Below are 26,343 nucleotides of genomic sequence, written 5' to 3'. Positions count from 1 at the left end.
ATGCCATCCTTTACCTCACCAGGCTGAAGGGCAACATTCCCTTTAAAAACGGCGAGATTAAAGTTTTCCCGGATTTTTCAGCTGAGGTCCAGAAAAAGAGAGCACACTTCACCGAAGCCAAGCGGCAGCTGAGGATCCATCACTACTCCTACGCCATGCTATTTCCGGCAAGGCTTCGTGTCGTTGGAGAGGACCGGGTGCATTTCTTTGATTCGCTGGAGGCCATCTTTGCTTGGCTGGAAAGTAAAGCAGCGCCGGCCCAGAAGCCCGCTTAAAGCTTCGACCTGTGCCCGCAGAGGAAAGACTGGCTCCAGATGTGAGAGATGACCCACACCACCCTTATGTTTTGCAGTGAGCCTGGGACTACTTGCCCTGAAGGTACTGTGAACTTCACGCTCTGCCCACAGCTCCCTATGTTTTGCCCCCCGTTGGGGGGATCTTTTCATCCTGCCTTGGCTAACTTCCACTCTTTGTTTTTGCACTGTCTGCAATGTCCCCTTCACCTCTGTTAGTTTCTCCCCCACCGCCATGAGCATGTCTACCGATGCTGAACTTGAACTATAGCCCCGTACTTTCTATTTCGAAAGCAGGCTAACATCCGTCATGACGCCTGTGACTGATTCAAACCTCCATATATGTCAGCTCCCCCCGCATATAGCTGAAGATCTGGGATCGGGTATCTCACTCCTTACACTGCTGCTTGATCTGCAGCAGTTAATCACCCCCCTAGTTGCGGGTGCCCCCGGGGACCCCGCTATTTTCAATACCAAATACCAAAAACGTTTGCCGCTTATTACAAGTATGGTTTCCCTGGCCTGTCTGGTCTCACCCAGCTGCACCCGGTATCTACTTGGTGCGCTGTTTGCCCAGACACGCCAGTTTTTTTTTTTTTTTTTTTTCTTTTTAAATGTTCTTATTGTCTTAACATTCAACATATATTTTGTATGCAGAAGAGTGTTAACGATTGGTGTTTATCTGATGACATGGTTGTTGTACAGTGTACTGGGTCTAAGATGCTAGAAGCTCGCTGGCTCATGTTACGGCCTCCTGCCCTGGTTGCCATTGGCCCTGCGTGTCTCCCTAAGTTTGGGGGGGGGGGGGCGGTTCGGTGGCACAGGCTCAGGGTGCCAGGGGCTTAGACATCTGTATTTTGTTACTATGCCTACTGTAAAATGTATTACATGTTATGTTTGGGGCCTCAGAGCAAGATCTAAACGTAATGCAGTCCTGTCATATTTTAAGGCACAACGCGCTGAGATTATAGTGCTGGTAGAGACTCACCTCACAGGTCAACTCCTGCTGGCGATTAAAAAACCATGGGTGGGGTGGTTGTATCAGGCCCCTTATACTATGAACTCCAGAGGGGTCGCTATTCGCTATTCTAGTGGCCAAAAGAGTGCAATCTGTATTATTGACACAGGTCTGACCCCCAGGGTAGGTTTTTAATCTTGCAAGCCAAGGTAAATGGTCTGGAACTTTTAATACTAGCAATTTATATACCTCCCCCCTATCAATTCAATGTCTTAACTGAAGGTTTAGCATTCATGTCTCAATTCCCCACTGTTCCCGCACTATGGCTGGGGGATTTCAACAATATTGTGCACAAAGACTTAGACAGAATAGTACTGACGCCTCCTAACAATCACGCCCATCCCTAGGAGTTGGTAAACTCCTTCTGGATTTTGCATTAGTGGATACATGGAGATACCAAAATCCTACTGACAGGGCGTTCTTATGTTTCTCAACGACGCACAACTCTATGTCACGTATAGACCTAATCTTAATATCCCGCACTATTCTCCCCATTTTGGGTGAGGTAGGATTTAGCCCACGTGTCCTCTCTGACCATGCTCCGCGCTGGATTGAACATCGGATAGATTCTCCCCCCATGACATATACTTGGAAGCTTAATCCTTTTTGGTTGACGGTTGTTCCCAACTTGGGGGATGCTGGTACTGAGTGTGATTTTTTCTTTCAGACTAATAAAGATACTGCACCATCTGAAGTGGTTTGAGACTCTTTTAAATCGCATGCCCGCATGATTTTATCCCAGCGCATATCCAGATATCGTAAAAACTCCTCTCAAGTGGTCAGGCAAGCGGAACAATCCCTTGTGGAAGCAGAAAAAAAAAAAATTATCTGCCAACCCTTCCCCATCCACAGCAGATCAGCTAAAGCTACAAGCCAGAGTAGTAAACAGTCTCCACTTTGAAAAAGCTGAGCGGAAAATATTCTATAGTTAACAGAGGCTGTATGAATGCGGAGAACGGACGGGACATCTTTTGGCCTACCTAGCCCATTTTGATCATAGGCCTCCCACGGTGGTTTCTCTTCGCTCTGCTAATGGGGCTAGAATTACTGATCCTGACATGGTGGCTGGGGAGTTCCGCTCCTTCTTCGCATCTTTGTACTCTTCTACCACCAATAACCCTCGTGAGGAGATAGTGTCACTTTTGGCTGACATAGAACTGCCCACTCTAACACAAGACCAGATTGAGATGCTAGAGCAGGGATATGCAATTAGCGGACCTCCAGCTGTTGCAAAACTACAAGTCCCGTCATGCTCTGCCTCTGGGTGTCATGCTTTTGGCTGTCAGAGTCATGCTATACCTAATGGGACTTGTAGTTCTGCAACAGCTGGAGGTCCGCTAATTGCATATCCCTGTGCTAGAAGCTCCTTTTTCCAAAGATGATATAATAGAAGCTATGTCCCTACTTAAACCGTTCAAAGCACCTGGTTCCGACGGTCTCCCCCTTGAATTTAACGCAGCCTACACGAACTATTCTCCCACATATTTAAATCTGGCACTTTGCCCTCTTCTATGAGTGAGGCCTATATTGTACTTATAGCCAAACCTAGAATTTCCCGAATCATATCGCCCAATATCTCTACTTCAATTGGACATTAAGATCCTGGCACTACGTTTGAATAATGTGATCCTTACATTAATCCACCCAGACCGGAATGGGTTCATGCCAGCCAAAAACAGTGTATAATTTACGCAGACTTCATATGAACTTGCAGGCTGAACCTGACCAGATGGGTTTCAGAGTTGTAGTGTCTCTTGACGCTGCAAAGGCGTTTGACTTAGTTGAGTGGGAATACCTCTGGGAATGCCTAACATGCTTTGGATTTGGACCCAACTACATCAAATGGATCCGACTCCTCTATCAGAGTCCGTGTGCCAGGATCTTGGTCAATAGTAAAGTCTCTGATCCCTTTGCCCTCTCAAGGGGCACGCGTCAAGGCTGCCCATTATCCCCATTATTATACGCTCTGGCAGTGGAACCTCTTGCCTCCTCCCTTAGGACACATTCAGGTGTCCGGGGATTGAGGTGTGGAGGCTTGGTGGAAAAGATCAGTATATACGCAGACGATGTGTTGCTATATCTGGCTGACGCTGGCCCATCCCTACGATTAGCCCATGAGACTATTCAAAATTTTAGTAAATACTCTGGTTTAAAGACCAATTGGGACAAATCCCAGATCCTTCCCATAGACATCAGTGTCCCCACGGAAATGCAGGCCTCCTCCCCACTCCTGTGAGTTAGCTCCATGACATACCTCGGCATCGTAATCACCCGCTCGCCAGATGATTTTATTAGACTTAATGTAGAGCCCCTGATAACAAGTTTAAAATCCAAAACACAGATGTGGGCCAAATAAACCCTGGGGGTGATGGGCCGGGTTAACTTAATTAAAATGATCCTCCTCCCCAAATTCTTGTACATTTTATGGCATGCTCTGGTCTATTTACCCCTTAGAATCTTCAAATCTATTGAAGCTCTCCTTAATTCCTTTGTGTGGGGGAAGACTCAGCACTCTCTCTCTTGGCAAACTCTCTTGGCAAACGTTGAAAAACCCCACAGAATTAGGAGGTGCCGCATTACCCGATTTTAACCTTTATTACCTGGCAGCACAATTATCCCACTATTTTTATTTAGACAAACATGATAAGGACCGCTACTTGGCCCTGATATGTTCCCCTCATGCCCATGGGCTCACTCACCCTTTTCAAATTCTTCTCAGAGCACCAGTAGATACTGGGACACTGGGGAACCATAAGGGTTTGTTATATCATCACTGTAGGATATGGGAGGTGATAGGGCGCAGACTGAAAACACCAACCACGCATTTCCACACACCTCTTTGGGATAACCCCGGCCTGGGAGAATTGTTAACCGTACCAGACCATGCCCTATGGCTGAATCAGGGGGTGAGATATCTGTCTGACGTTTATTGTGATAACACTCTGAAATCATTTGAACAACTCAAAGAGGAATTTCATCTTCCCAACTCTATGCATTTTGGATACCTCCAGCTCCGTCATGCCCTCCGGGCACAATTTAGCGCTACCTCCCCTAATATAGAGCACCTAGATGTTCTATGTACTATAAACTTATTTCAGGGTTCTACAATTCCCTGATCCGGTCCACAGAAACAATTCTCGGATATAACCTGAGGGATTTTTGGTCTGGGGACGTGGGGGAGCTGTAAGATGATGAATGGGAAGAAGCACTAGATACCTGTAGGAAGGTCTCAACTTGGTTGTCGGAATGTCTTACACAGCTTTACATTATGCACAGATCATACCTGACCCCTATACGCTTGGCCAAATATAAACATGATCAAAACCTGCTATGTCCTAAATGCAACAGTCCATCAAGCACCTTCTTTCATCTTCTCTGGTCATGTCCAGCAGTACAGGACTATTGGTCCCATATAGTTAAATTTATGATGTGATGGGATCTCCCCTGACGCTGTGTTCTAAACAATGTTTACTGGGGGTGTTCCCAGATCCCGATTCGGATAGATTCCATAAAATATTCCTCCAGGAGGCATTATTCATAGCTAGGTTACTTATCGCACGAAAGTGGCTACAGATCATACCACCAACGCTCCAAGAGTGGATATCCGCAGTCAACAAGGTCTTGCTGTACAAAAAGAGATCTAAGTTCATAGAGGATGCCCTGCCAAATATGGCAAAATTTGGGACACCTGGTTGGGGAATGCAACCACGTGTAATGAGATACCAGAATGACCCCCTGGAGATTAGCCCCCCCCCCCCAGCTGTATTTGCAAACCTATCACCTGGGCCATATGTGCCCTCTACACCTCATAAGTAAGCATTGTATAAATTCTGTACAACATGTCATTAGCCTGGATCCTCTTGCTGATACCGTATATTACGCAACTGTAACGATAATGTACATAACCTGTATACTATTATTTTTTCAAATAAAACACCATGTTATTTGTAAAAAAAAAAAAAAAAAAAAAAAGAAGAAGCTATTTTTTTTTTGCCTACAAGGCAAAAAAAAATATATACACAATCAACATTATTTGAGCAAGTCACTTTACATAAAAAAATATGTATCTATAATACAGGAATATCACACACAAAAAACAAAAAAAAAAGGGGGGGGGGGTGAAGAACATAAAAAAAAGGGAAGGGGTAAAAAAAACATATGGGGGGAGGGGAAATGGAAAAGGGTCGATTTGTGTTTTTTAATCTTCCCAACAATAAATTGGCCAAAAAAAAGCAAAAATGCAAAACGCAAACCGCAGCAAGATTGCGTGTGCAAAAATACAAAAACACACAGCAAAAAGCACTGTAGAAACAGTTCAAATGCAAACTGCTTAGGTGTGAACCAAGCCATATGCTGGCCATACATGTATCGATTTTTGGACGAGAATATCCAAACAAAAAATCTTTGGACATTCACTGAATGAAAGAATGTCTTTTGAAAATCACACTTGCTTTTAACATTCAGTTTTAAAATGAATGTCATTTCTGAACGAAAACCACATACACGGTCTGAAAATTCCCTTGACCAAGAAGTTTTCTATTCTGCTCCTTCGAACTTTCCCATCACTGCGGTCGAAAACGAACGTTGATTTGACCCCACTAGCGATTAGAAAATCGAACGAACGTTCTTAAAAATACATTTTTGTATGGCCAGCATATAATATAGTACAGATCTGTCTGAAAATCAGCAAAACTGTCTCTAATCTTTTTTTTAATAAAAAATTTGATCTAAGTCTAATGATATTTACCAGATTCAACCCCTAATAGTATAAACAGCATATCTCTTCTGTCTTATTCCCAAAGTGGATTAGAGATTTTGCTCCCTAACCATATAGTTGTTAATTTTTATTTACCACTGCATATAGATATTTAAGCATACATTGCCTTTTTTTTAAACTTTACATATTAACTAAAATTATACACCACTTTTTTTTTTTTAAGGTTATTATCCGATTAATTGAAACAATAATTAGCCAACTAATCGATTATGAAAAAAATAGTCTTTAACCACTTGACAACTGGGCACTTAAACCCCCTTCCTAACCAGACCAATTTTCAGCTTTTGGTGCTCTCACATTTTGAATGACAATTATTCAGTCATGCAACACTGTATCTATATGAAATTTTTGTCCTTTTTTTCACACAAATAGAGCTTTCTTTTGGTGGTATTTAATCACCGCTGGGTTCTTTATTTTTCTTCATTTCTGTTATAATATTTTGCAAATTAGTAATTTTTCTTCATATATTTTGGCCAAAATTTATACCGCTACATATCTTTGGTAAAAATAACCCAAATCGGTGGATATTATTTGGTCTTTTTGAAAGTTATAGAGTCCAAAAGCTATGGTGCGAATATCTGAAAATTGATCACACCTTAAGTACTTACGACCTATCTAATTTCTTGAGACCCTAACATGCCAGAAAAGTACAAATACCCCCCAAATGACCCCTTTTTGGAAAGAAGACATTCCAAGGTATTTAGAAAGATGCATGGTGAGTTTTTTGAAGCTGTCATTTTTTCCCACAATTCTTTGCAAAATCAAGGTTTTTTTTTTTACTTATTTTTTTTTCCACAAAATTGTCATATTAGCAGGTTATTTCTCACACACCGCATATGCATACCACAAATTACACCCCAAAACACATTCTGCTATTACTCCCGAGTACGGCGATACCACATGTGTGAGACTTTTACACAGCGTGGCCACATACAGAGGCCCAACATGCAGGGGAGCACCTTCAGGCGTTCTGGAGCACCCAGGCCAATTCTGACATTTCTCTCCTACATGTAAAAATCGTCATTTATTAGCTAGAAAATTACATAGAACCCCAAAACATTATATATGTTTTTTTAGCAAAGACCCTAGAGAATACAATGGCGGTCGTTGCAACTTTTTATCTCGCACGGTATTTGCGCAGCAATTTTTTTAACGCGTTTTTTTTGGAAAGAAAACTGTTTTGTGCTTTACAAAAACCAAAACAGTAAAGTTAGCCCAATGTTTTTGCATAATGTGAAAGATGAAGTTACGCCGAGTAAATAGATACCCAACATGTCACCTTTCAAAATTGCATGCGCTTGTGGAATGGCGCCAAACTTTGCTACTCAAAAATCCCCATAGGCGACGCTTTAAAATTTTTTACTGGTTACATGTTTTGAGTTACAGAGGAGGTCTAGGGCTGAAATTATTGCTCTCGCTCTACCGATTGCAGCGATACCTCACATGTGTGGTTTGAACACCGTTTTCATATGTGGGCGGGACTTACATATGCTTTCGCTTCTGCATCCGAGCACACAGGGACAAGGGCGCTTTACATTTTTTTTTTTTTTTTTTATTGTTCATTTTACTTTATTTATTTTAGTTTGATGCTTTTTTCCAAAAAAATTTTTTTGACCACTTTTATTCCTATTACAAGGAATGCAAACATCCTTGTAATAGGAATATGGCATGACAGGTCCTCTTTACAGTGAGATATGGGGTCAATAAGACCCCACATCTCACCTCTAGGCTGGGAAGCCTGAAATAAAAAAAAAAAAAAAAACGATCCTGGCTTCGATCGTAGCGGTGAGTCGGTGGAAGCGGGGGGGGGGGGGGACATCCCCTCTCGCCTCCCGTAAGAATGATCAAGTAGTGGAACAGCCGCTATGATCGTTCTTATGGTGTAGGGAATCGCCGGCTGAAAAAGCTGATATCTGAATGATGCCTGTAGCTGCAGGCATCATTCAGATATCCCTGCACAAAGTCAAGGACGTTGTATGACGGCCGGCGGGCGGGAAGTGGTTAAAACGCTTTTTTTTTTTTTTTAACACAAAGTTGTCCATTTATACAATATTTCTACCACATAACATGTACATACCAAAAATGACACCCCAAAATAGATTCTCCTACTCCTCCTGAGTACGGCAATACCACATGTGTGAGACTTCCACAGCCTGGCCAAATACAGAGGCCGAGTACAGCCGAGCATGGCTCAGCATGGCAGGGTATGGCTGGGTATGGCGGGGTATGGCGGGGTATTGCGGAGTATGGCGGGGTATTCGGAGTATGGCGGGGTATTCGGAGTATGGCAGGGTATGTCGGAGTATGGCGGGGTAATGCGGGGTGTTGCAGGGTAATGTGGGGCTTTGCAGAGTATTGTGGGGGTATTGCAGAGTAATGTGGGGTATTCCAGGGTAATGTGGGGCTTTGCAGAGTATTGTGGGGGTATTGCAGAGTAATGTGGGGTATTTCAGGGTAATGTGGGGCTTTGCAGGGTAATGTGGGGCTTTGCAGGGTAATGTGGGGCTTTGCAGAGTATTGCACAGCATTGCAGAGTAGTAGGGATGGCTGAGCATGGATGGATGGATGGCTGGATGTCTCTGTGCAGCGCTGTGGGCACTACACATCCAGCCCACAGAGCTGCAACCATCCATCCACCCCCCTCTCCGCTCACAGTGTACCGATCCGTACACAGGAGGGGAGGAGAGGAACCGGCATCATCATCATTTGACGGCGCGATCACATGGTAAACGGCCGCGATCAGCGGCCATTTACCGGGATCCGTGATGCGCCGGGTCCTCCGGACCCGGCGGTCACGGATGTGTTGGGGTGCGCGCCCCAGGGGGCGCGCGAGAGGGAAATTCTGGGAGGACGTCATATGACGTCCTCCCAGAGTTAAGCAACCGCCCTGCAGCCGTCATTCGGCTATGGGCCGGTTGTTAAGTGGTTAAAGAGATTTTTTTTTTTTTAACCACTTAAGGGCCAGCCTCGTTTTGGATTTTAGGTGTTTACATGTTTCAAACAGGTTTTTTTGCTAGAAAATTACTTAGAACCCACAAACATTATATTTTTTTTTCTAACACCCTAGAGAATAAAATGGCAGTCAATACAATAATTTTTTTTGCACCGTATTTGCGCAGCGGTCTTATAAGCGCACTTTTTTTGGAAAAAATTCACTTTTTTGAATAAAAAAATAAGACAACAGTAAAGGTAGCCCAATTTTTTTTATATAGTGAAATGTAATGTTACGCCAAATAAATTGATACCCAACATGTCACGCTTCAAAATTGTGCCCTCTCGTGGAATGGCTTCAAACTTTTACCCTCAAAAATCTCCATAGGTGACGTTTAAAAAATTCTACAGGTTGCAGGTTTTGCGTTACAGAGGAGGTCTAGGGCTAGAATTATTGCTCTCACTCTACTGGTCGCGGCGATACCTCACATGTGTGGTTTGACCATCGTTTTCATATGCGGGTACTACTCACGCATGCGTTCGCTTCTGCGCGCGAGCTAGTCGGGACGGGGGTTTTTAAAAAACAAAAACAAAAAAAAAAAAAAAAAAAACTTTTATTATTTATTTTACATGATTTTATTTATTTTTACACAGTTCAAAAAAAAAAAAAAAAAAATGGTGTCACTTTTATTCCTATTACAAGGAATGTAGGTCTTTTTTCTATTGCATCCTATGCATTAAGGTGAAAAACCACCTGTCAGTGTCCGGCCCCCCAGCCCCCCCGTTTTACTTACCAGAACCTTACCAGAACCCTCGAACTTGACCCACAGGCATGCGCTGTTTCTCTGCCCGGGGTTCTCGGCTCTTGATTGGATAGACTGATAGCAGCGCAGCCATTAGCTCCTGCTGCTGTCAATCAAATGATGCGAGCGACGGGGGGGGGGGGGGGGCGTGGCCGAGTCCTGCATTCGGCCTCTACGAACGCCGAATGTTGGACTCGGCAATGCAAGGTAACCCCCTTGGGGAAGCTCTTCTCCGAGGGGGTTATCAGATGTGGGGAGGAGCCGTGAGAGCCGCTGGGGGACCCCAGAAGAGCAGGTTCGAAGCCACTCTGTGCAAAACGAGCTGCATAGTGGAGGTAAGTATGGTATATTTGTTATTTATTTTGTTTATTTTACCTTTACAATCACTTTAACTAGTTGCCGCCCGCTAGTAACACGGCGCGACCCCGATCTCTGTAAAGAGCCATGCCCACGGCTCTTTAACCATGTGATCGGCTGTGTCCATTCACAGCCGGTCACATGTAAACACGGAGATACCCGTAAACACGGAGATGCCGGTAATTGGGCTCCTCGCCTCACACTGACAGTGTGTGGCGAGGAGAGCTGATCAGCGGCATCTTCACGCCGGGGGAAATCTACACATGTAATCAGGACACTGAGCATCAGTGCCCTGATTACAAGATAGTGCCAACAGTGTCACCAATCAGTGCCCACCATTGGCAGCAATCAGTGCCCACCACTGCCCACAAGTGCCACCAGTGCCCATTAGCGATGCCAGTCAGTGCTGGCTATCAGTACTGCCCATCAATGCCCATCACTGCAGTCGATCAATGCCCATCAGAACCAGAACCGCCCGTCCATGCCACCTATCAGTGCCCACCAGTGCCACCTATCAATGCGGCATATTAGTGCCTCCTCATCAGTGCCACCTCATCAATGCCCACCAGTTCAGCCTAACAGCGCACATCAGTGAAGAAAAAAAATTAAAAATTAAAAAGTTAAAAAATTTACTGACAGAAACTAAGTAAAAAAAATAATTCGAATTTTTTGGTCTTTTTTTTTTTTTTTTTTTAGTAAAAAAATAAAAAAACCAGCAGTGATTAAATACCACCAAAAGAAAGCTCTATTTGTGTGAACAAAATTATAAAAAATGAGTTTGGGTACAGTGTAGCATGACCACGCAATTGTCATTCAAAGTGCAACAGTGCTGAAAGCTAAAAAAAAAGGCTTGGGCAAGAAGGGGGTGCAAGTGCCCTGTAAGCAAGTGGTTAAACTCCCTTATGACAACATGGGCTCCCATTTGTCCTGGATTGCAGCTTTATGACAAACTAAAGAGCCGTACACATGATACGAAAATCAGATGGGAAAAATCATAAGACGAGCTGATCTGCGGATTTTCCAATCGTTCGTACGGTGCTTTCAAAAGCAGATTTAAATTTTTCTTCAGACGAAAGCTGGATGTGCAGGCTATACAATTTTTGTCGGATGTGAACTCAACATCTGATTTTTGGATGGTCAGTACAGAAATCGTCACACAAGTCGAAAATAATCAGAATCAAGGCACGACCGGGAAGGTCTTGTCAACTCCTGCTCGTAATCTAGAATTAACATTCGTCCAATCACTCCGGATCACCCCCCTGCACCTCCTTGTCACAGTGACACCAATAGCAGTTTTTTTTTAATGATTACTGCATTGGTGTAATTTGTGACTGTTATAAAGTGGTAGAGCAGTTAGTGGTAGGCCCCTTTAGGTAGCCCCCGACCCCCCCTAATATAGGTTTAACCCCTTGATCACCCCTTGTCTCCAGTGTCACTAAGCAATCTTTTTTCTGATCGCTGTATTAGTGTCACAGGTGACGCTAGTTAGCTAGGTAAGTATTTGGTTCACCGTCAGCTTTTTATAGCGTCAGGTACCCCTAAATACTACCTAATAAAAGGTTTTAACCCCCTGATTGCCTCCTAGTTAACCCTTTCACCAGTGATCACCGTATAACTGTTACGGGTGACGCTGGTTAGTTTGTTTTTCATAGTGTCAGAGCACCCGCTGTTAATTACCTAATAAAGGTTCAACCCCCTGATTGCCCGGCGGGTGATATCAGTTAGGTTTTAGGGTCAGATAGGATCTGCGTCGCCCCAGGCAGCGTCAGGTTAGTGCCAGTACCACTAACACCCACGCATGCAGCATACACTTTGTAGTATAGTATCTGAACGGATCAATATCTGATCAGATCTATACTAGTGTCCCCAGCAGTTTAGGGTTCCCAAAAACGCAGTGTTAACGGGATCACCCCATATACCTGCTAGCACCTGCGTTTTGCCCCTCTGCCCAGCCCAGCCCAGCCCACCCAAGTACAGTATCGATCGATCACTGTCACTTACAAAACACTAAACACATAACTGCAGCGTTCGCAGAGTCAGGCCTGATCCCTGCGATCGCTAACAGTTTTTCTGGTAGCTTTTGTTACATTTGCTGACAGTCAGGAGCTTTTTTAACTGTGAGTCTCACTACTATACCAGTAAATTTAGAGCCCAAAATGGCAAATCGATGATACAGTAGTGATGAGGCCTACACGTTTCTGAGCATGACAGATAGTGAAGAGGAAGTCACTCATCAGTCAGATTCAGGCTCAGAATACGAACATGTAGACAGCAGCGGCTCCATGACAGATATCTCTGACGACGGAGTTGTGGTCCCTGCCAAGGTCAGGCGTACCAGACCCCGATCTTCTTCTGCTGTTGAGGTGCAAGAACCGCAGGGCTCTCGTATGGAGCAGATAAGTACTAGCGCTGCTATTCCTTCTGGTGAACTGGCAAGCACCAGCGGCCTAGTACACCCTGGTCGTACATCCAGCACTGCAGTAACACTTGGTGATGTGGCAAGTCCCATAAGTGCAGTTCAAGCTGGCGAGGTGGCAAGCACAAGTAGTGTCCCGCTGCCTTCAAGAAGAAGACAAAGACAGGCCCATCGTGCCCATAGTGTCCTTCCTGCAGAATTCGTCAATCCTAATTGGGAGCCCACCACTTCTGCAGCACCTGTACTTCCCCCATTCACTGGCCAACCCGGCATTCAGGTGGAAACAGTTGATTTTACGTCACTTGATTTTTATTCGCTGTTTTTCACCGAAGATCTCTATAGATCTCTTGTGGACCAAAGTAATTTGTACGCTGGTCAAAACATCGCCACTAATCCCCAGTCCTCCCTTGCCAGAGATTGGAGACCAATTACGGTCTCTGAATTTAAGACCTTTGTGGGCCTATCCCTCAACACGGGCATAGTTAAAATGATTACGTTGGGGTCAAATTGGTCCACTGATCCAATGTACCATATGCTTGTGTTCTCTGCTTCCATGGCCAGGGCACGATACCAGCAGATTTTGCGGTTCATGCACTTCAACAACAATGAACTCTGTCCTCCTCGTGGAGGCCCCTCGTAAACCATTTTAACCCACGCTTTGCAGACTTTACTCACCATCAAGTTGTCTGCGTTGATGAGTCCCTGATTAAGTTTTCTGCCCACTTGTCATTCAAACAGTACCTTCCCAGCAAGCGTGCCAGATACGGGGTCAAGATGTGACAGGGCCATAGGCTATACATGTAGTTTTATGGTTTACGAGGGAAGAGATAGTCATGTAGAGCCGACAAACTGCCCTGACTACATAGGAAGCGCTGGCAAGATTGTGTGGGACTTGGTGTCACCCTTATTCGGAAAGGGGTACCAATTGTATGTGGACAATTATTACACGAGGGTGCCTTTTTTTAGTCACTTGTTTGATCATCAGATTGGAGCATGTGGCACCGTGCCAGTGCTTTCCCCAGCGGCTTGTAGATTCCCATCTTAGACTGGGAGAGAGAGCCTGCTTGAAGTGTAATAACTTGCTCACTATGAAGTGGAGGGATAATAAGAATGTTTTCATTCTTACCTCCCTTCATGCAGACACGACGGTCCAAATTACTACGGCGACTTGTGTTGTGGAGAAACCCCTCTGTGTCCTCGAATATAACCAAAATATGGGAGGGGTGGACCTTAACGACCAGTTGTTGGCGCCGTACTTAGTTGCTAGTAAGGCCAGACGCTGGTACAAAAAAGTGTCTGTTTATTTATTTCAATTGGCTTTGCTGAACGCTCATGTGCTATACAGATCTTCAGGACGGACTGGATCCTTCCTCAAATTCCAGGAAGAGAATGTCAGAGCCCTGTTTCCAGACGGTGCTCCACCTCACCATCCCCAACCAAATGCAGTAAGCCGGCTGCATGAGAGGCATTTTGGGCAGCACAGTGGTGTAGTGGATAGCACTATCGTCTAGCAGTAAGAAGGGTCGCTGGTTAAAATCCCAACCACGACACTACCTGCCTGGAGTTTGCATGTTCTCCCTGTGCCTGCGTGGGTTTCCTCCGGGTACTCCGGTTTCCTCCCACACTCCAAAGACATGCTGGTAGGTTAAGTGACTTCTGTCCAAATTTGGCCCTAATATATGAATGTGAGTTTGGGGACCTTGGATTGTGGGCTCCTTGAGGTTAGGGATCGTGAGTGTGCGATGTATGTGTGGAGCGATGCGTAAAATTGACGGTGCTATATGGGTACCTTAAATAAATGGGGATAATTGTAGACACGCACACTCACTCAGGTTGAACTGGATGGACTGGTGTCTTTATTCAACCTTACTAACTATGTAACTATTTTCCGTATGTCCTCCCGAGTACCCTTACCCCACGAGGCCCCCAAAGAAAATGTTGTGTCTGTAGAAAGCGCAGATAAAGGCGTGACACCCGTTATTATTGTCCCTCCTGTCCTGACAATCCTGGTCTTTGCATTGGTGAATGTTTTGAACGCTACCATAGACTAGTGGAATTTTAGCATAGGGTACAGCAATGCACAGACTAGGCACACTTTCACAGGGTCTCCCAAGATGCCATAGCATTTTGAGAGACCCGAATCTGGAACCGAAACGTTACAGTTATAAATGTAAAAAAATAAAAAAGTAAAAAACGAAAAAAAAACAAAAATAAAATAAAAAAAAACAAAAATAGTTGTTGTTTTATAGTTCTCTCTCTCTATTCTCTCTCTATTGTTCTGCTCTTTTTTACTGTATTCTATTCTGCAATGTTTTATTGTTAACCATTTTTTTTGTTTTCAGGTACGCCCATCAGCTGCAGCGTGGATTTATTTATCTTGACAGCAACAGCGTTTGCTCCCACAATACATAAAGCCATGACTCCAGTGCCGTCGGAGGTGATTTCACCACCACAGTTAAAAAAAAGAGCATATATGCCGAAGCATGGGGGCAGCGGGGACAGCAGGGGCAGAGGAGCGATTTGTTCCTAACGTTTGCGGGTGAATGCCCCCATGCTTTGGCATATATATATTTTAGGCACAGGTTGCTTTAAAAAATGTTTTCCTTTTTACTATGTTTTTTTTTGTATTTGCTTTTCATTTGTTTTTTAATGTAAGAGTCCAATTTTAAATCTTGAATAAAGCTTGTGTATTCTAACTTTACTACACCATTGGAGCTTGTTCTCTCTCTCCCACCTCTGTTTGCTGCCATCCCTCTTCTCTTCCCCCCCACTCTGCGGAGGATACGAGGCACAAGAAGCTGTTTGATGCAGTGATATCTGGGAGAGTTTGTGGATCAAGTAGAGGACCCCCTGGTGGTAAAGATTATTACAGCGGATGATACTTTTATTCAGGGTCATACGCTGGCGTTCCGGATGATTGCTATTTTATACCTATTGGCATAGAGGACCCCGTGGTGGTGGAAGCTATAATAACGTCAGACAAACGGACCTTAGGTTAATACTAGATGCGGTTTTAGACGTTATATGAAGGTGAGGTTTTTGTGACTTTGTTTTATGGGATTTTTTACCCCTTATAACCCCTCCTCACCACTGTATCATACATTGAATGCCTTTTGTGCAATCTTTGCCCCCTTTGTGGACATTATTTTTTATTTTTATAATTTTTTCTAATAATATGACCAAGAGACTATCAATACTATAAACTATTTGCCCTGGTTTTATATTAAAATTTTGGTTATGCACCACTTTTTACACTGTTTTCAACCATTTAATTGGTTTTAACACTTTATTGATTGACCCATTGAGTGATTATATATTTGATTATTTTTACTGACTGTAGCGCGGAATCACTTATTTAATTATGTTTATGAGTGGATTGTGATACACTTGAGGTTCTGCTGCAGACAGCTATTTATAATTGTGTGATTGCAATTTGATGCATTATAGACACTTTATTATTTGATCACGTTATATTAGGAATTTACTTTTTTACTCATTCACCAACACATCACAGTAGCGCAAGGGATTTATATTTGCGTACCCACCGATCAATCTCTTTTTTTCGTTCAGCCCACAGGCTGCATGAAAAAAAAGATTACAATATATGCCCAGCAAGGACCAGCAACGTACTGATATGTTGCTGGACTTTGAGTGGTTATACCAGAATGATGCCTGCAGGTTTAGGTATCATCTTGGTATCATCTTGGTATCATTCTTTTCAGCCAGTGGTCGGCTTTCATGTAAAAGCAATCCTAGCAGCTAATTAGCCTCTAGACTGCGTTTACAAGCAGTGGGAGGGAATGTCCTTCCCCCCCACCGTCTTCCATGGTTTTCTCTGGCTCTCCTGTCCCAACAGGGAACCTGAGAATGCAACCGGTGATTCCACCAGCTGACCATAGAGCTGATCAGAGACCAGAATGGCTCCAATCATCTCTATGGCCTAAGAAAACGGAAGCTACGAGCATTTCATGACTTAGATTTCGTTGGATATAAAAAGCGCCATTGGGAAATTGGGAAAGCATTTTATCACACTGATCTTGGTGTGGTCAGATGCTTTGAGGGCAGAGGAGAGATCTAGGGTCTAACAGACCCCAATTTTTTTTTTAAATGAGTACCCGTCACTACCTATTGCTATCATAGGGGGTATTTACATTCCCTGCGATAACAATAAAAATGATTTAATAAAAATATAAATGAAAGGAACAGTTTAAAAATAAAATAAAAAAGCAAAGTAAATAATAAAAAAAAAAAAAAAAAAAAAAAGCACCCCTGTCCCCTCTGCTCTCGCACAAAGGCGAACGCAAGCATCGGTCTGGCGTCATATGTAAACAGCAATTGCACCATGCATGTGAGGTATCACCGCGAAGGTCAGATCGAGGGCAGTAATTTTAGCAGTAGATCTCCTCCGTAAATCTAAAGTGGTAACCTGTAAAGGCGTTTAAAGGCTTTTAAAAATGTATGTAGTTTGTCACCGCTGCACGTTCGTGCGCAATTTTAAAGCATGTCGTGTTTAGTATCTATGTACTCGGCCTAAGATCATTTTTTTATTTCATCAAACATTTGGGCAATATAGTGTGTTTTAGTGCATTAAAATTTAAAAAAGTGCGTTTTTCCAAAAAAATATATTTGAAAAATTGCTGCGCAAATACTGTGTGAAAAAAAAAAAAAAAGTTAAACACCCACCATTCTAATCTGTAGGTCCTTTGCTTTAAAAAAATATAATGTTTGGGGGTTCAAAGTAATTTTCTTGCAAAAAAAATGATTTTTTTCATGTAAACAAAAAGTGTCAGAAAGGGCTTTGTCTTCAAGTGGTTAGAAGAGTGGGTGATGTGTGACATAAGCTTATAAATGTTGTGCATAAAATGCCAGGACAGTTCAAAAGCCCCCCAAATGACCCCATTTTGGAAAGTAGACACCCCAAGCTATTTGCTGAAAGGCATGTCGAGTCCATGGAATATTTTATATTTTGACATAAGTTGCGGGGAAAAAGACATTTTTTTTTTTTTGCACAAAGTTGTCACTAAATGATATATTGCTCAAACATGCCATGGGCATATGTGAAATTACACCCCAAAATACATTCTGTTGCTTCTTCTGAGTACGGGGATACCACATGTGTGAGACTTTTTGGGAGCCTAGCCGCGTACGGGACCCCGAAAACCAAGCACCGCCTTCAGGCTAAGAGTGTACATTTTTTATTTCACTCCTCACTGCCTATCACAGTTTTGGAGGCCATGGAATGCCCAGATGGCACAAAATCCCCCCAAATGACCCCATTTTGGAAAGTAGACACCCCAAGCTATTTGCTGAGAGGTATGGTGAGTATTTTGCAGATCTTGCTTTTTGCCACAAAGTTTTGAAAACTGAAAAAAGAAAAAAATAATACATTTTTCTTTTCTTTCTTCATTTTTAAAAACAAATGAGAGCTGCAGAATACTCACGATGCCTCTCAGCAAATAGCTTGTGTTGTCTACTTTCCAAAATGGGGTCACTTGGGGGGGTTTGTGCCATCTTGGCATTTTATGGCCTTTGAAACTGTCATAGGTAGTGAGGAGTGAAATCAAAAATTTAAGCCCTTAGAAATCCTGAAGGTGGTGCTTGGTTTTCGGAGCCCCGTACGCGACTAGGCTCACAAAAAGTCCCATACATATGTGCCGTACTCAGGAGAAGCAGCAAAATGTATTTTGGGGTGTAATTCTACATATGCCCATGGCATGTTTGAGCAATATATCATGTAGTGACAACTTTGTGCAAACAAAAAAAAAAGTCTGTCATTTTCCCGCAACTTGTGGCAAAATATAAAATATTCCATGGACTCAACATGCCTCTCAGTAAATAGCTTGGGGTGTCTACTTTCCAAAATGGGGTCATTTGGGGGGGGTTCTGTGCCATCTTGGCATTTTATGGCCTTCAAAACTGTGATAGGTAGTGAGGAGTGAAATCAAAAATTTACATGCTTAGAAATACTGAAGGCGGTGATTGGTTTTGGGGCCCCGTACGCGTCTAGGCTCCCAAAAAGTCCAACACATATGGTATCCCTATACTCAGGAGAAGCAGCAAAATGTATTCTGGGGTGCAATTCCACATATAACCATGGCATGTGTGAGCAATATATCATTTAGTGACAACTTTTTGTAAAAAAAAAAAATATATATTTCTTTTTTTGTCATTATTCAATCACTTGGGACAAAAAATTAAAATATTCAATGGGCTCAACATGCCAAGATGCTATAACTTTTGCGCAAACCAATAAATATACGCATATTGACATTTTTTTTTACCAAAGACATGTGGCTGAATACATGTTGGCCTAAATGTATGACTAAAATTGAGTTTATTGGATTTTTCTTATAACAAAAAGTAGAAAATATCATTTTTTTTCCAAATTTTCTGTATTTTTCCATTTATATCGTAAAAAATAAAAATCGCAGAGGCAATCAAATACCATCAAAAGAAAGATCTATTTGTGGGAAAAAAAGTAAACAAATTTCTATTGGGTACAACATTGCATGACCGCGCAATTACCAGTTAAAGCAGCACAGTGCCAAATTGTAAAAAGTCCTCTGGTCTTTGGCCAGCCAAATGGTCCGGGGCTTAAGTGGTTAATGAGATAATAATGAAGCGCTTTGCTGGTGAGACTGATGTAGTTATGCCAAACGTATTTTTAAAAAAGGCATTTGTTTTGTAGTGATATAAATAATATTATGGTTGTGGTTTGATTTTTTGGGGAAGCTGCCACAACACCATTATCCCTGAGTTTTTAAGATCAAAAGATACAACTATGTTGGTGTCCCTTGTTAATTTTCCATTGTGTTTTTAATGTAACTGCCTACTTCCAAACTGTCATCTGAAGAAAAAAACATAGCCAAGTATTATTCTTGACAAATTTTTTTATTGTGCAGAGAAAAAACAGAAATTAAATTAGAGATGCTATCTGCCATCCAAATAAAAATAACTTAAACAAAAAAGTGTGAATCAACGCTCACCAAACTTCTACTAACATGAAATTAGTAGAAGGGGCCCAAAGGGTGGCGCTTGAGAAATTAACTTCCTCTTTAGACTCATAGTACGTCACTACGTCCATGTTTGTCGAACAACAATTTGCGGATAGTTAGTATGCTAGACAAAATCGATTGAACTGTGTGTACGAGGCTTTAGAGTGTTTGTACAATATGCAGGTTGCTTATTTCCTTAACAATGGAACCCCCGGCCTGATTACAGCCACTCTAGATGTGAATAGAAGAACGGTGTCCGAGTGCCAACATGAAACATCTTTTTTCAGACTAAGTTCTTTTGTTTCTTAGTAATCCCACAGACGCTCTCCCCAAGTAAATTCACATTCTAAATGAGTTTTCAGTGTTTTTGAGCTTGTAGATTAAGGACTTTAAATCTAAAGCTTTGACATATCACTTTACACCTGCCCAGCATAGAATGCATTAAGGTGAAAAACCTGAGACTTTACAACCCCTTTAAAGCAAAGTTTTCCTATCTATAAATATTATTATTATTATAGCGCCAACAGTTTGCACGGTGCTTAACAAAATGAAGGCAGACATTACAGTTACATTACAAATTTAGTGCAAGCGGAATCAGAGGACCCTGCTCGTTAGAGCTACACTCTAGGAGGGAGGGTCAATTGACACAAAAAAGGTAATAGGTGTGGGGGATGAGTTGGTGGAGAAAGTAAAAAACAGTGTATTAGTTTGAATCAGGATAAGCTTCTTTAAAAGAGAAGGGTATTTGGGGATCGTCTAAAGATGAATAGATTAAGGGACAGTCGGACAGATTGGGGTAGGGAGTTCCAAAAGATGGAAGAAGCTCTGGAGAAATCCTGGAGGCGAGCATGGGAGGAGGTGACAAGGGGGCTAGAGAGCAAGAGGTCTTGGGAAGACCGAAGAGAGCGGCTTGGTTGGTATTTTGAGACTAGGTTAGTGATGTAGCTGGGGGCAGTGTTGTGGATGACTTTGTAAACTATGGTTAGTACTTTGAATTTTATTCGTTGGGTGAGTAGAAGCCAGTGGAGGGATCGAGGACACTGAACGGTTGGTAAGGCGGATGAGTCTTGCAGCACCATTTATTATGGACTGAAGGGGGGATAGTGTATGTAAAGGTAATTCAATGAGGAGTGAGTTGCAGTAGTCGTGGAGAGAGATAACCAGGGAGTGAATTAGAAGCTTGATTTGGACAGGGATTGGATGTGGGCCTGAAAGGACAGTTCAGAGTCTAGGGTTACCCCTAGCACCCTGGCATGTGGGGACGGAGTGATAGTTGTGCCACTGATCTTGACAGAGAAGTCAGGGGAAGGGGCATGCGGGGGAAGAAATATTATGATCTCGGTTTTAGAAAGATTCAGTTTGAGGAAGTGGCGTAACATCCAGGCTGACATGTTCGTTAGTAAATCAGTGATGTGTGAGGAGACTGATGGGGTGAGCTGAGGTGTACAGAGATAGATTTGGGTATCATCAGCAAATAAATGGTAGCGGAAGCCATGGGAGGCCATCAGCTGACCCAGGGAGGACGTGTAGATCGAGAATAGTAAAGGTCCAAGGACAGAACCTTCGGGGACCCCAACGGTAAGAGGTGTTGGAAAGGAGGCAGTATCAACGGGTCTCCACATATCTTCCCTATTTAGGAATACATCTCACACCGTCACATGAAATTCTTGGGTGGTCTTTAGCACCAAACCATCTTGGAAGAAGTACTAGATACTGGCTGGTTAGAACAGCTGCCCTTAAGATTACATGCTTAACTAAACTACTATATTCTTTTCAAACCCTTCCAATTAACGTCCCCTTATATATTCTTTGATTTATCCAACAGGTCAGCATAAAATTTATCTGGCACAATAGAAGACTGAGAATATCCAAAAATTTAATTTTGTCTGTGAATCCAGGGGGCCTAGCGATACTGCATCATATATTACTACTGTGTGGCACAAATTGCCCCCCATACCTCATACCACTCCTTTGTGGGTGATGAAGATAGAATTTTTTTATGACCAACACTCACCATTTGTTACCACCACAATGGGTAATGATCAACATGCCCATGTGGTGCCCCTAAAGTTGCAGTATATGGTGCGGTCTCCGTGCCTGGATACAATAACTATAAAAAAGGGGGTATTACAGAGGGAGGAGTCCCAATGAAAAGAGACATGGCGGACCAGGCTGCTTAATAAGGGATAATTTTATTCCAAAAATGTATTTAATACAAAAAAAAGCCAAAGCCAGGTACCCATCACCAACACCGAGATCATATTAAAATTTAGACAACGTTGTCTAAGAGCAGCTGCGTCACGCTATCACTATGCATGCACACACCTATAACCCAAGCAGATTGCTAATAAAAGTAAGTAGTGTTTATTGGACTAGACTAAAGATCCCGGTAACATGTACCATAGGAGAAAAAGTCCATCCTGTCACTAAGTTTAGTATAAGTAAACCTCCTTCAAGGGGGTAGCTTGGTTAGAGAATGGTTTGTGGAGTCTGATTGCTAATTCCACAGGAACAGGTTTGGTTGAAATTGTAGCCAAGTATTACTGCAAGTGAAGAAAAGTGGAAAAGATCCACAATAAATAGCCAGTCCAAATGCACAAGTATACAGTAATCCACGGTTGAATTTAAGTGCTTTCACTAAAAATCTCACTGTTGGATAGATATAGCCAAATGACACTGTCAATTTTGGCTAATAAATTTTGTTGCGCTAAACCTAAAAGTACATCAATTATAAAAAGCTGCTAGCACAATATTGTTGGATACAATAAAAGAAAATATGGGGTAAAAGGTTCAGGGCTTACGTCGGGCCACTCTGCCATAAAGCCCCGACTGGTGGAGGGCTGCAGTGATGGTTAACATTCTACAACTTTCTCCCGTCTCCATCTCTGAAGCATAGCCACAGTGACCTTTGGGTTCTTCTTTACCTCTCTCACCAAGGCTCTTCTCCCCCGATAGCTCAGTTTTGTCGGGCGGCCAGCTCTAGGAAGGGTTCTGGTCGTCCCAAACGTCTTCCATTTAAGGATTATGGAGGCCACTGTGCTCTTAGGAACCTTAAGTGCAGCAGAATTTTTTTGTAACCTTGGCCAGATCTGTGCCTTGCCACAATTCTGTCTCTGAGCTCTGGCAGTTCCTTTGACCTCATGATTCTCATTTGCTCTGACATGCACTGTGAGCTGAAAGGTCTTATATAGACAGGTGTGTGGCTTTCCTAATCAAGTCCAACCAGTATAAGCAAACACAGCTGGACTCAAATGAAGGTATAGAGAACCATCTCAAGAATGATCAGAGGAAATGGACAGCACCTGAGTTAAATATATGAGTGTCAAAGCAAAGGGTCTGAATAATTAGGACTGTGAAATTTCAGTTTTTCTTTTTTAATAAATCTGCAAAAATGTCAACAATTCTGTGTTTTTCCGTCAATATGGGGTGCTGTGTGTACATTAATGAGAGAAAAAAAATAAATGATTTTAGCAAATGGCTGCAATATAACAGAGTGAAAAATGTAAGGGGGTCTGAATACTTTCTGTCCCCATTGTATATTGGCTGACATTGAAGGATATGCATAGCTTTAATACGTTACCAAACTCCACCACTCCCCCCCAAATCAATTCTCAAATCCATATCTATAGAACATCAACATTGGAAAACACAGGCTCGTCTCTGACTCTCACTCCCTATGAGAATGTTTCTCAGTGTTATCCAGTAGTAAAAAGGTACACTAACGCAACTGAATTCCACTTACAAGTCTTTGAAAAATGAATATCTGTTAAATTACATTTATCTTTTGTTATGCTACCCATCGTTTATAAAAGGATTCGATGTATACCTCTAAAAGGGCACATACTTGGTAGTTTCGTTTTTCTATGTTGTTTACTAAATAAACTTTAAGCAACTGAAAATACAAATCTGTGTAACATATCAGTTTAACACTTACCTCGTTGTAGAAGAAGTGGACAGTGTGACTGTTCAGCTTCACAGAAAGGGTTTTCAGGAAACAAATATAGTAACCCATAATTTCCTCATCAGAGAAGTCAAATTTGTGGACAATAATAGAATTCACATGATTATTGGACAGCAAGTAATCTGTTGGAGGAAAGGACATTTTAACTATTCATCTGTTTTTTGGCATCACAAAGTGGCTTTAGTCCCATGCAAGGGGACATCAAATTAAAGCTACAACAATCTATTCTGCAAAAAATTGGATTTTTTTTTACATATTTACCTGTAAAATCAATTTCTTGGAGTACATCACAGGACACAAAGCAGGCTATAATCTGGACTATGTGGGTTATAGGCCACCTATAGGTTGTGGAAATTTTATTATATAAGATTTATGCTAGGATGTGTGTTTTATAGATTGTCATCTGTCTCCCTGTGTCTGATTTAATCGAGGAGCGCTCTAGCAGAGCGCACTTGGGTTGAATCGAGACCAGTGGCAAAAACGACGGTCAGTATGAAAACCTTCTCATGGGCTTGGAGACGTGTTCTCTGTGTGTGTGAGGTTTGTTGGTTTGTAGGTATCAAGCGTAATGCGCTGGGCTTCTTGCCTTCAAATGGCTATGCACATTAAAGAAGCGAAGTCCACATAATGAGAGAAATATATTATATATCTCTCTTGCAGACTTTGCTATCCCCTTTTGGATACATATCTGTTTTTATAAGAGGGCATTGATATCTGCCTTGTCTGTGTACTCGTACCGTATATTGACAACAGCAGTAGCAATGTCCCCTCCGATTGTCTCAAACCTGTAAGAACAAGTAGAATGATCTTACTAGACAGTTTTCTTAGAGCAGTATTGAGTGGGCTCCATGCTGATTAAGATGGGGCGTGTGCACTTCCCTCCCCCCTTTCCCTTCCTGTGAGTGCCCTCCCCTTTACGGTTTGTCATTTCCTGTGATGTCATTTTGTATTGATGAAGCGATTGGCTATTGTGGCCATGACTTCCTGTTTGTCATAGCTTTTGTTGTCTTTAAATAAAAGAACCAGTCAACCGGTCGCCGGCAGTGATGTTGATGGAGCTGAGAACGTAAGCTATGATGATGTCTGTTTACTGGGGTAAGGGGGAGACATTGGTTATTTTAAGATGCATTATACCATTACGGTGAAGGGACGTGTGTTAGCGCAGGTGAATGGACACTGGCAGATCATTTAATACAGGAAGTCCTCTATAAAACCCCTCCTACATAGGAAGTACTTCAGTTTTGTATCAAGCAATGAAATTCCAAAAAGGGAGGGGGACGGACATCTGTGTCCCGTGATGTACTTCAAGAAATGGACTTTACAGCTAAGTATGTAGGGAAAAAAATCCAATTTTCTTCATCGTATATCACAGGACACAAAGCAAGCTATTGCAGCACTAACTCTCGATGGAGCTGCTAGTTTAAGCGGGTCTGTTACCTTCACCTTGCTTCCCTTGGTTTCACTGGCACCGGTCTAGGGGTTCCGTTGAGTTTACTTCTGGACGATACACGCACCAACACTGAATTACGTTTGCAATGCTTTATTGAACAAACTTTAGGAAGTAGCAGGAAAGAGGCGGAAAAGGAAACTTTCAGGAGAAACTCAAATATCTTCTTATAGAATCTTAGCGTCAAGTGTCCTGGTAGAATTCAAATAACTAGGTGGAATGCACTCCCCTTGTGGGACACACTCCTTGCTCGTCTGGATAGGCCTCTCTCACCGGTCTAGCAGCCAGTACGCAGCACGAATCAAAAGTCTCTGCCACAGACTCTTTTGGGGGGTAAATCCGTACAATCCTCTGCCACAGGATGTATCAGATTTTCTCTGCAGTGAAAGTCAGTCACAGTGCCTGAACCTTTAAGCCGAACCGGCAACACTATGCTGTATAGTTACTTCTTTTGGATATGTCCTTCGACCGAGTCACCAGGCCCCTCTATAGACCAGCACGCTGCATGATCTCTCCAAGACAGGTCCTCCCCTGGGATCTCCCCAGCCGTTCAGCTTCGTCACACAGGACCGACAGCTCAGGACCATTGCCACAGGATGTATCAGATTTTCTCTGCAGTGAAAGTCAGTCACAGTGCCTGAACCTTTAAGCCGAACCGGCAACACTATGCTGTATAGTTACTTCTTTTGGATATGTCCTTCGACCGAGTCACCAGGCCCCTCTATAGACCAGCACGCTGCATGATCTCTCCAAGACAGGTCCTCCCCTGGGATCTCCCCAGCCATTCAGCTTCGTCACACAGGACCGACAGCTCAGGACCATTCCTCGGCCACGGTGGTAGGCCCCAGACAAGCCTCTGGACCCACTCCTGCGCCGCTGTATCGTGGGCCTCCCGATCGGAGGACCACGAGGTAGCTCCTTAACGCATACCGGTCGGCCAGGAGGGCCAGCAGGTGGCTGTAAAAAAAACCCTAGAACATGGCGTTTGTCCCATAAATACCCTCTTCCCAGAATGCAACTCGGAGGACCACCTCCACCGAGCTTGTCTCTGAGACAGAGGAGCATCTATACACTTCGACACGTTGCCTTTCCAACACTGACCAGTGGTAACAGCGACACCCACCGGTCAGCACGGAAGCACACACAACGTCAGCCAAGCTGGAACAGAGGCAAACTTTTAACCTTCCTAACGCACAATTTACTAAATTTACCTAACCTGCGGTAAATTGCAAATCTACCAGCGCTACACTATAATCAGGACTATGTGGGATGTCCCAAATCAATAAACTGAGGGGTGGGAGATAACACAATTATCACCGCCATAAATCCAAAAAGGATCTACTCT

General features: G+C 42.9%; 1 protein-coding gene across 11 annotated transcripts in view; it reads right to left on the bottom strand.

The window, feature by feature from the left end:
• Window positions 1-26,343, bottom strand: part of CLEC16A (C-type lectin domain containing 16A) — a 1,646,984-nt gene that overhangs the window by 1,404,742 nt on the left and 215,899 nt on the right. For 8 of the 11 annotated variants that reach the window (XM_073591184.1, XM_073591186.1, XM_073591185.1 and 5 more), the window contains one exon: window positions 23,525-23,673. The exons of 2 other annotated variants lie outside the window; for them this stretch is intronic. In XM_073591184.1, the coding sequence (XP_073447285.1) occupies window positions 23,525-23,673 (149 nt within the window). Of the gene's footprint in view, window positions 1-23,524; window positions 23,674-26,343 lie in introns of those variants that run through there. One more of the 11 variants, XM_073591194.1, reaches the window with a different exon arrangement.

This window comes from Aquarana catesbeiana, linkage group LG06, assembly GCF_042186555.1.
Source record: "Aquarana catesbeiana isolate 2022-GZ linkage group LG06, ASM4218655v1, whole genome shotgun sequence".
NCBI lineage: Eukaryota > Metazoa > Chordata > Amphibia > Anura > Ranidae > Aquarana > Aquarana catesbeiana.
Note: the sequence above shows the minus strand (reverse complement) of the source record. Positions and strands in the feature narration are given on the sequence as shown.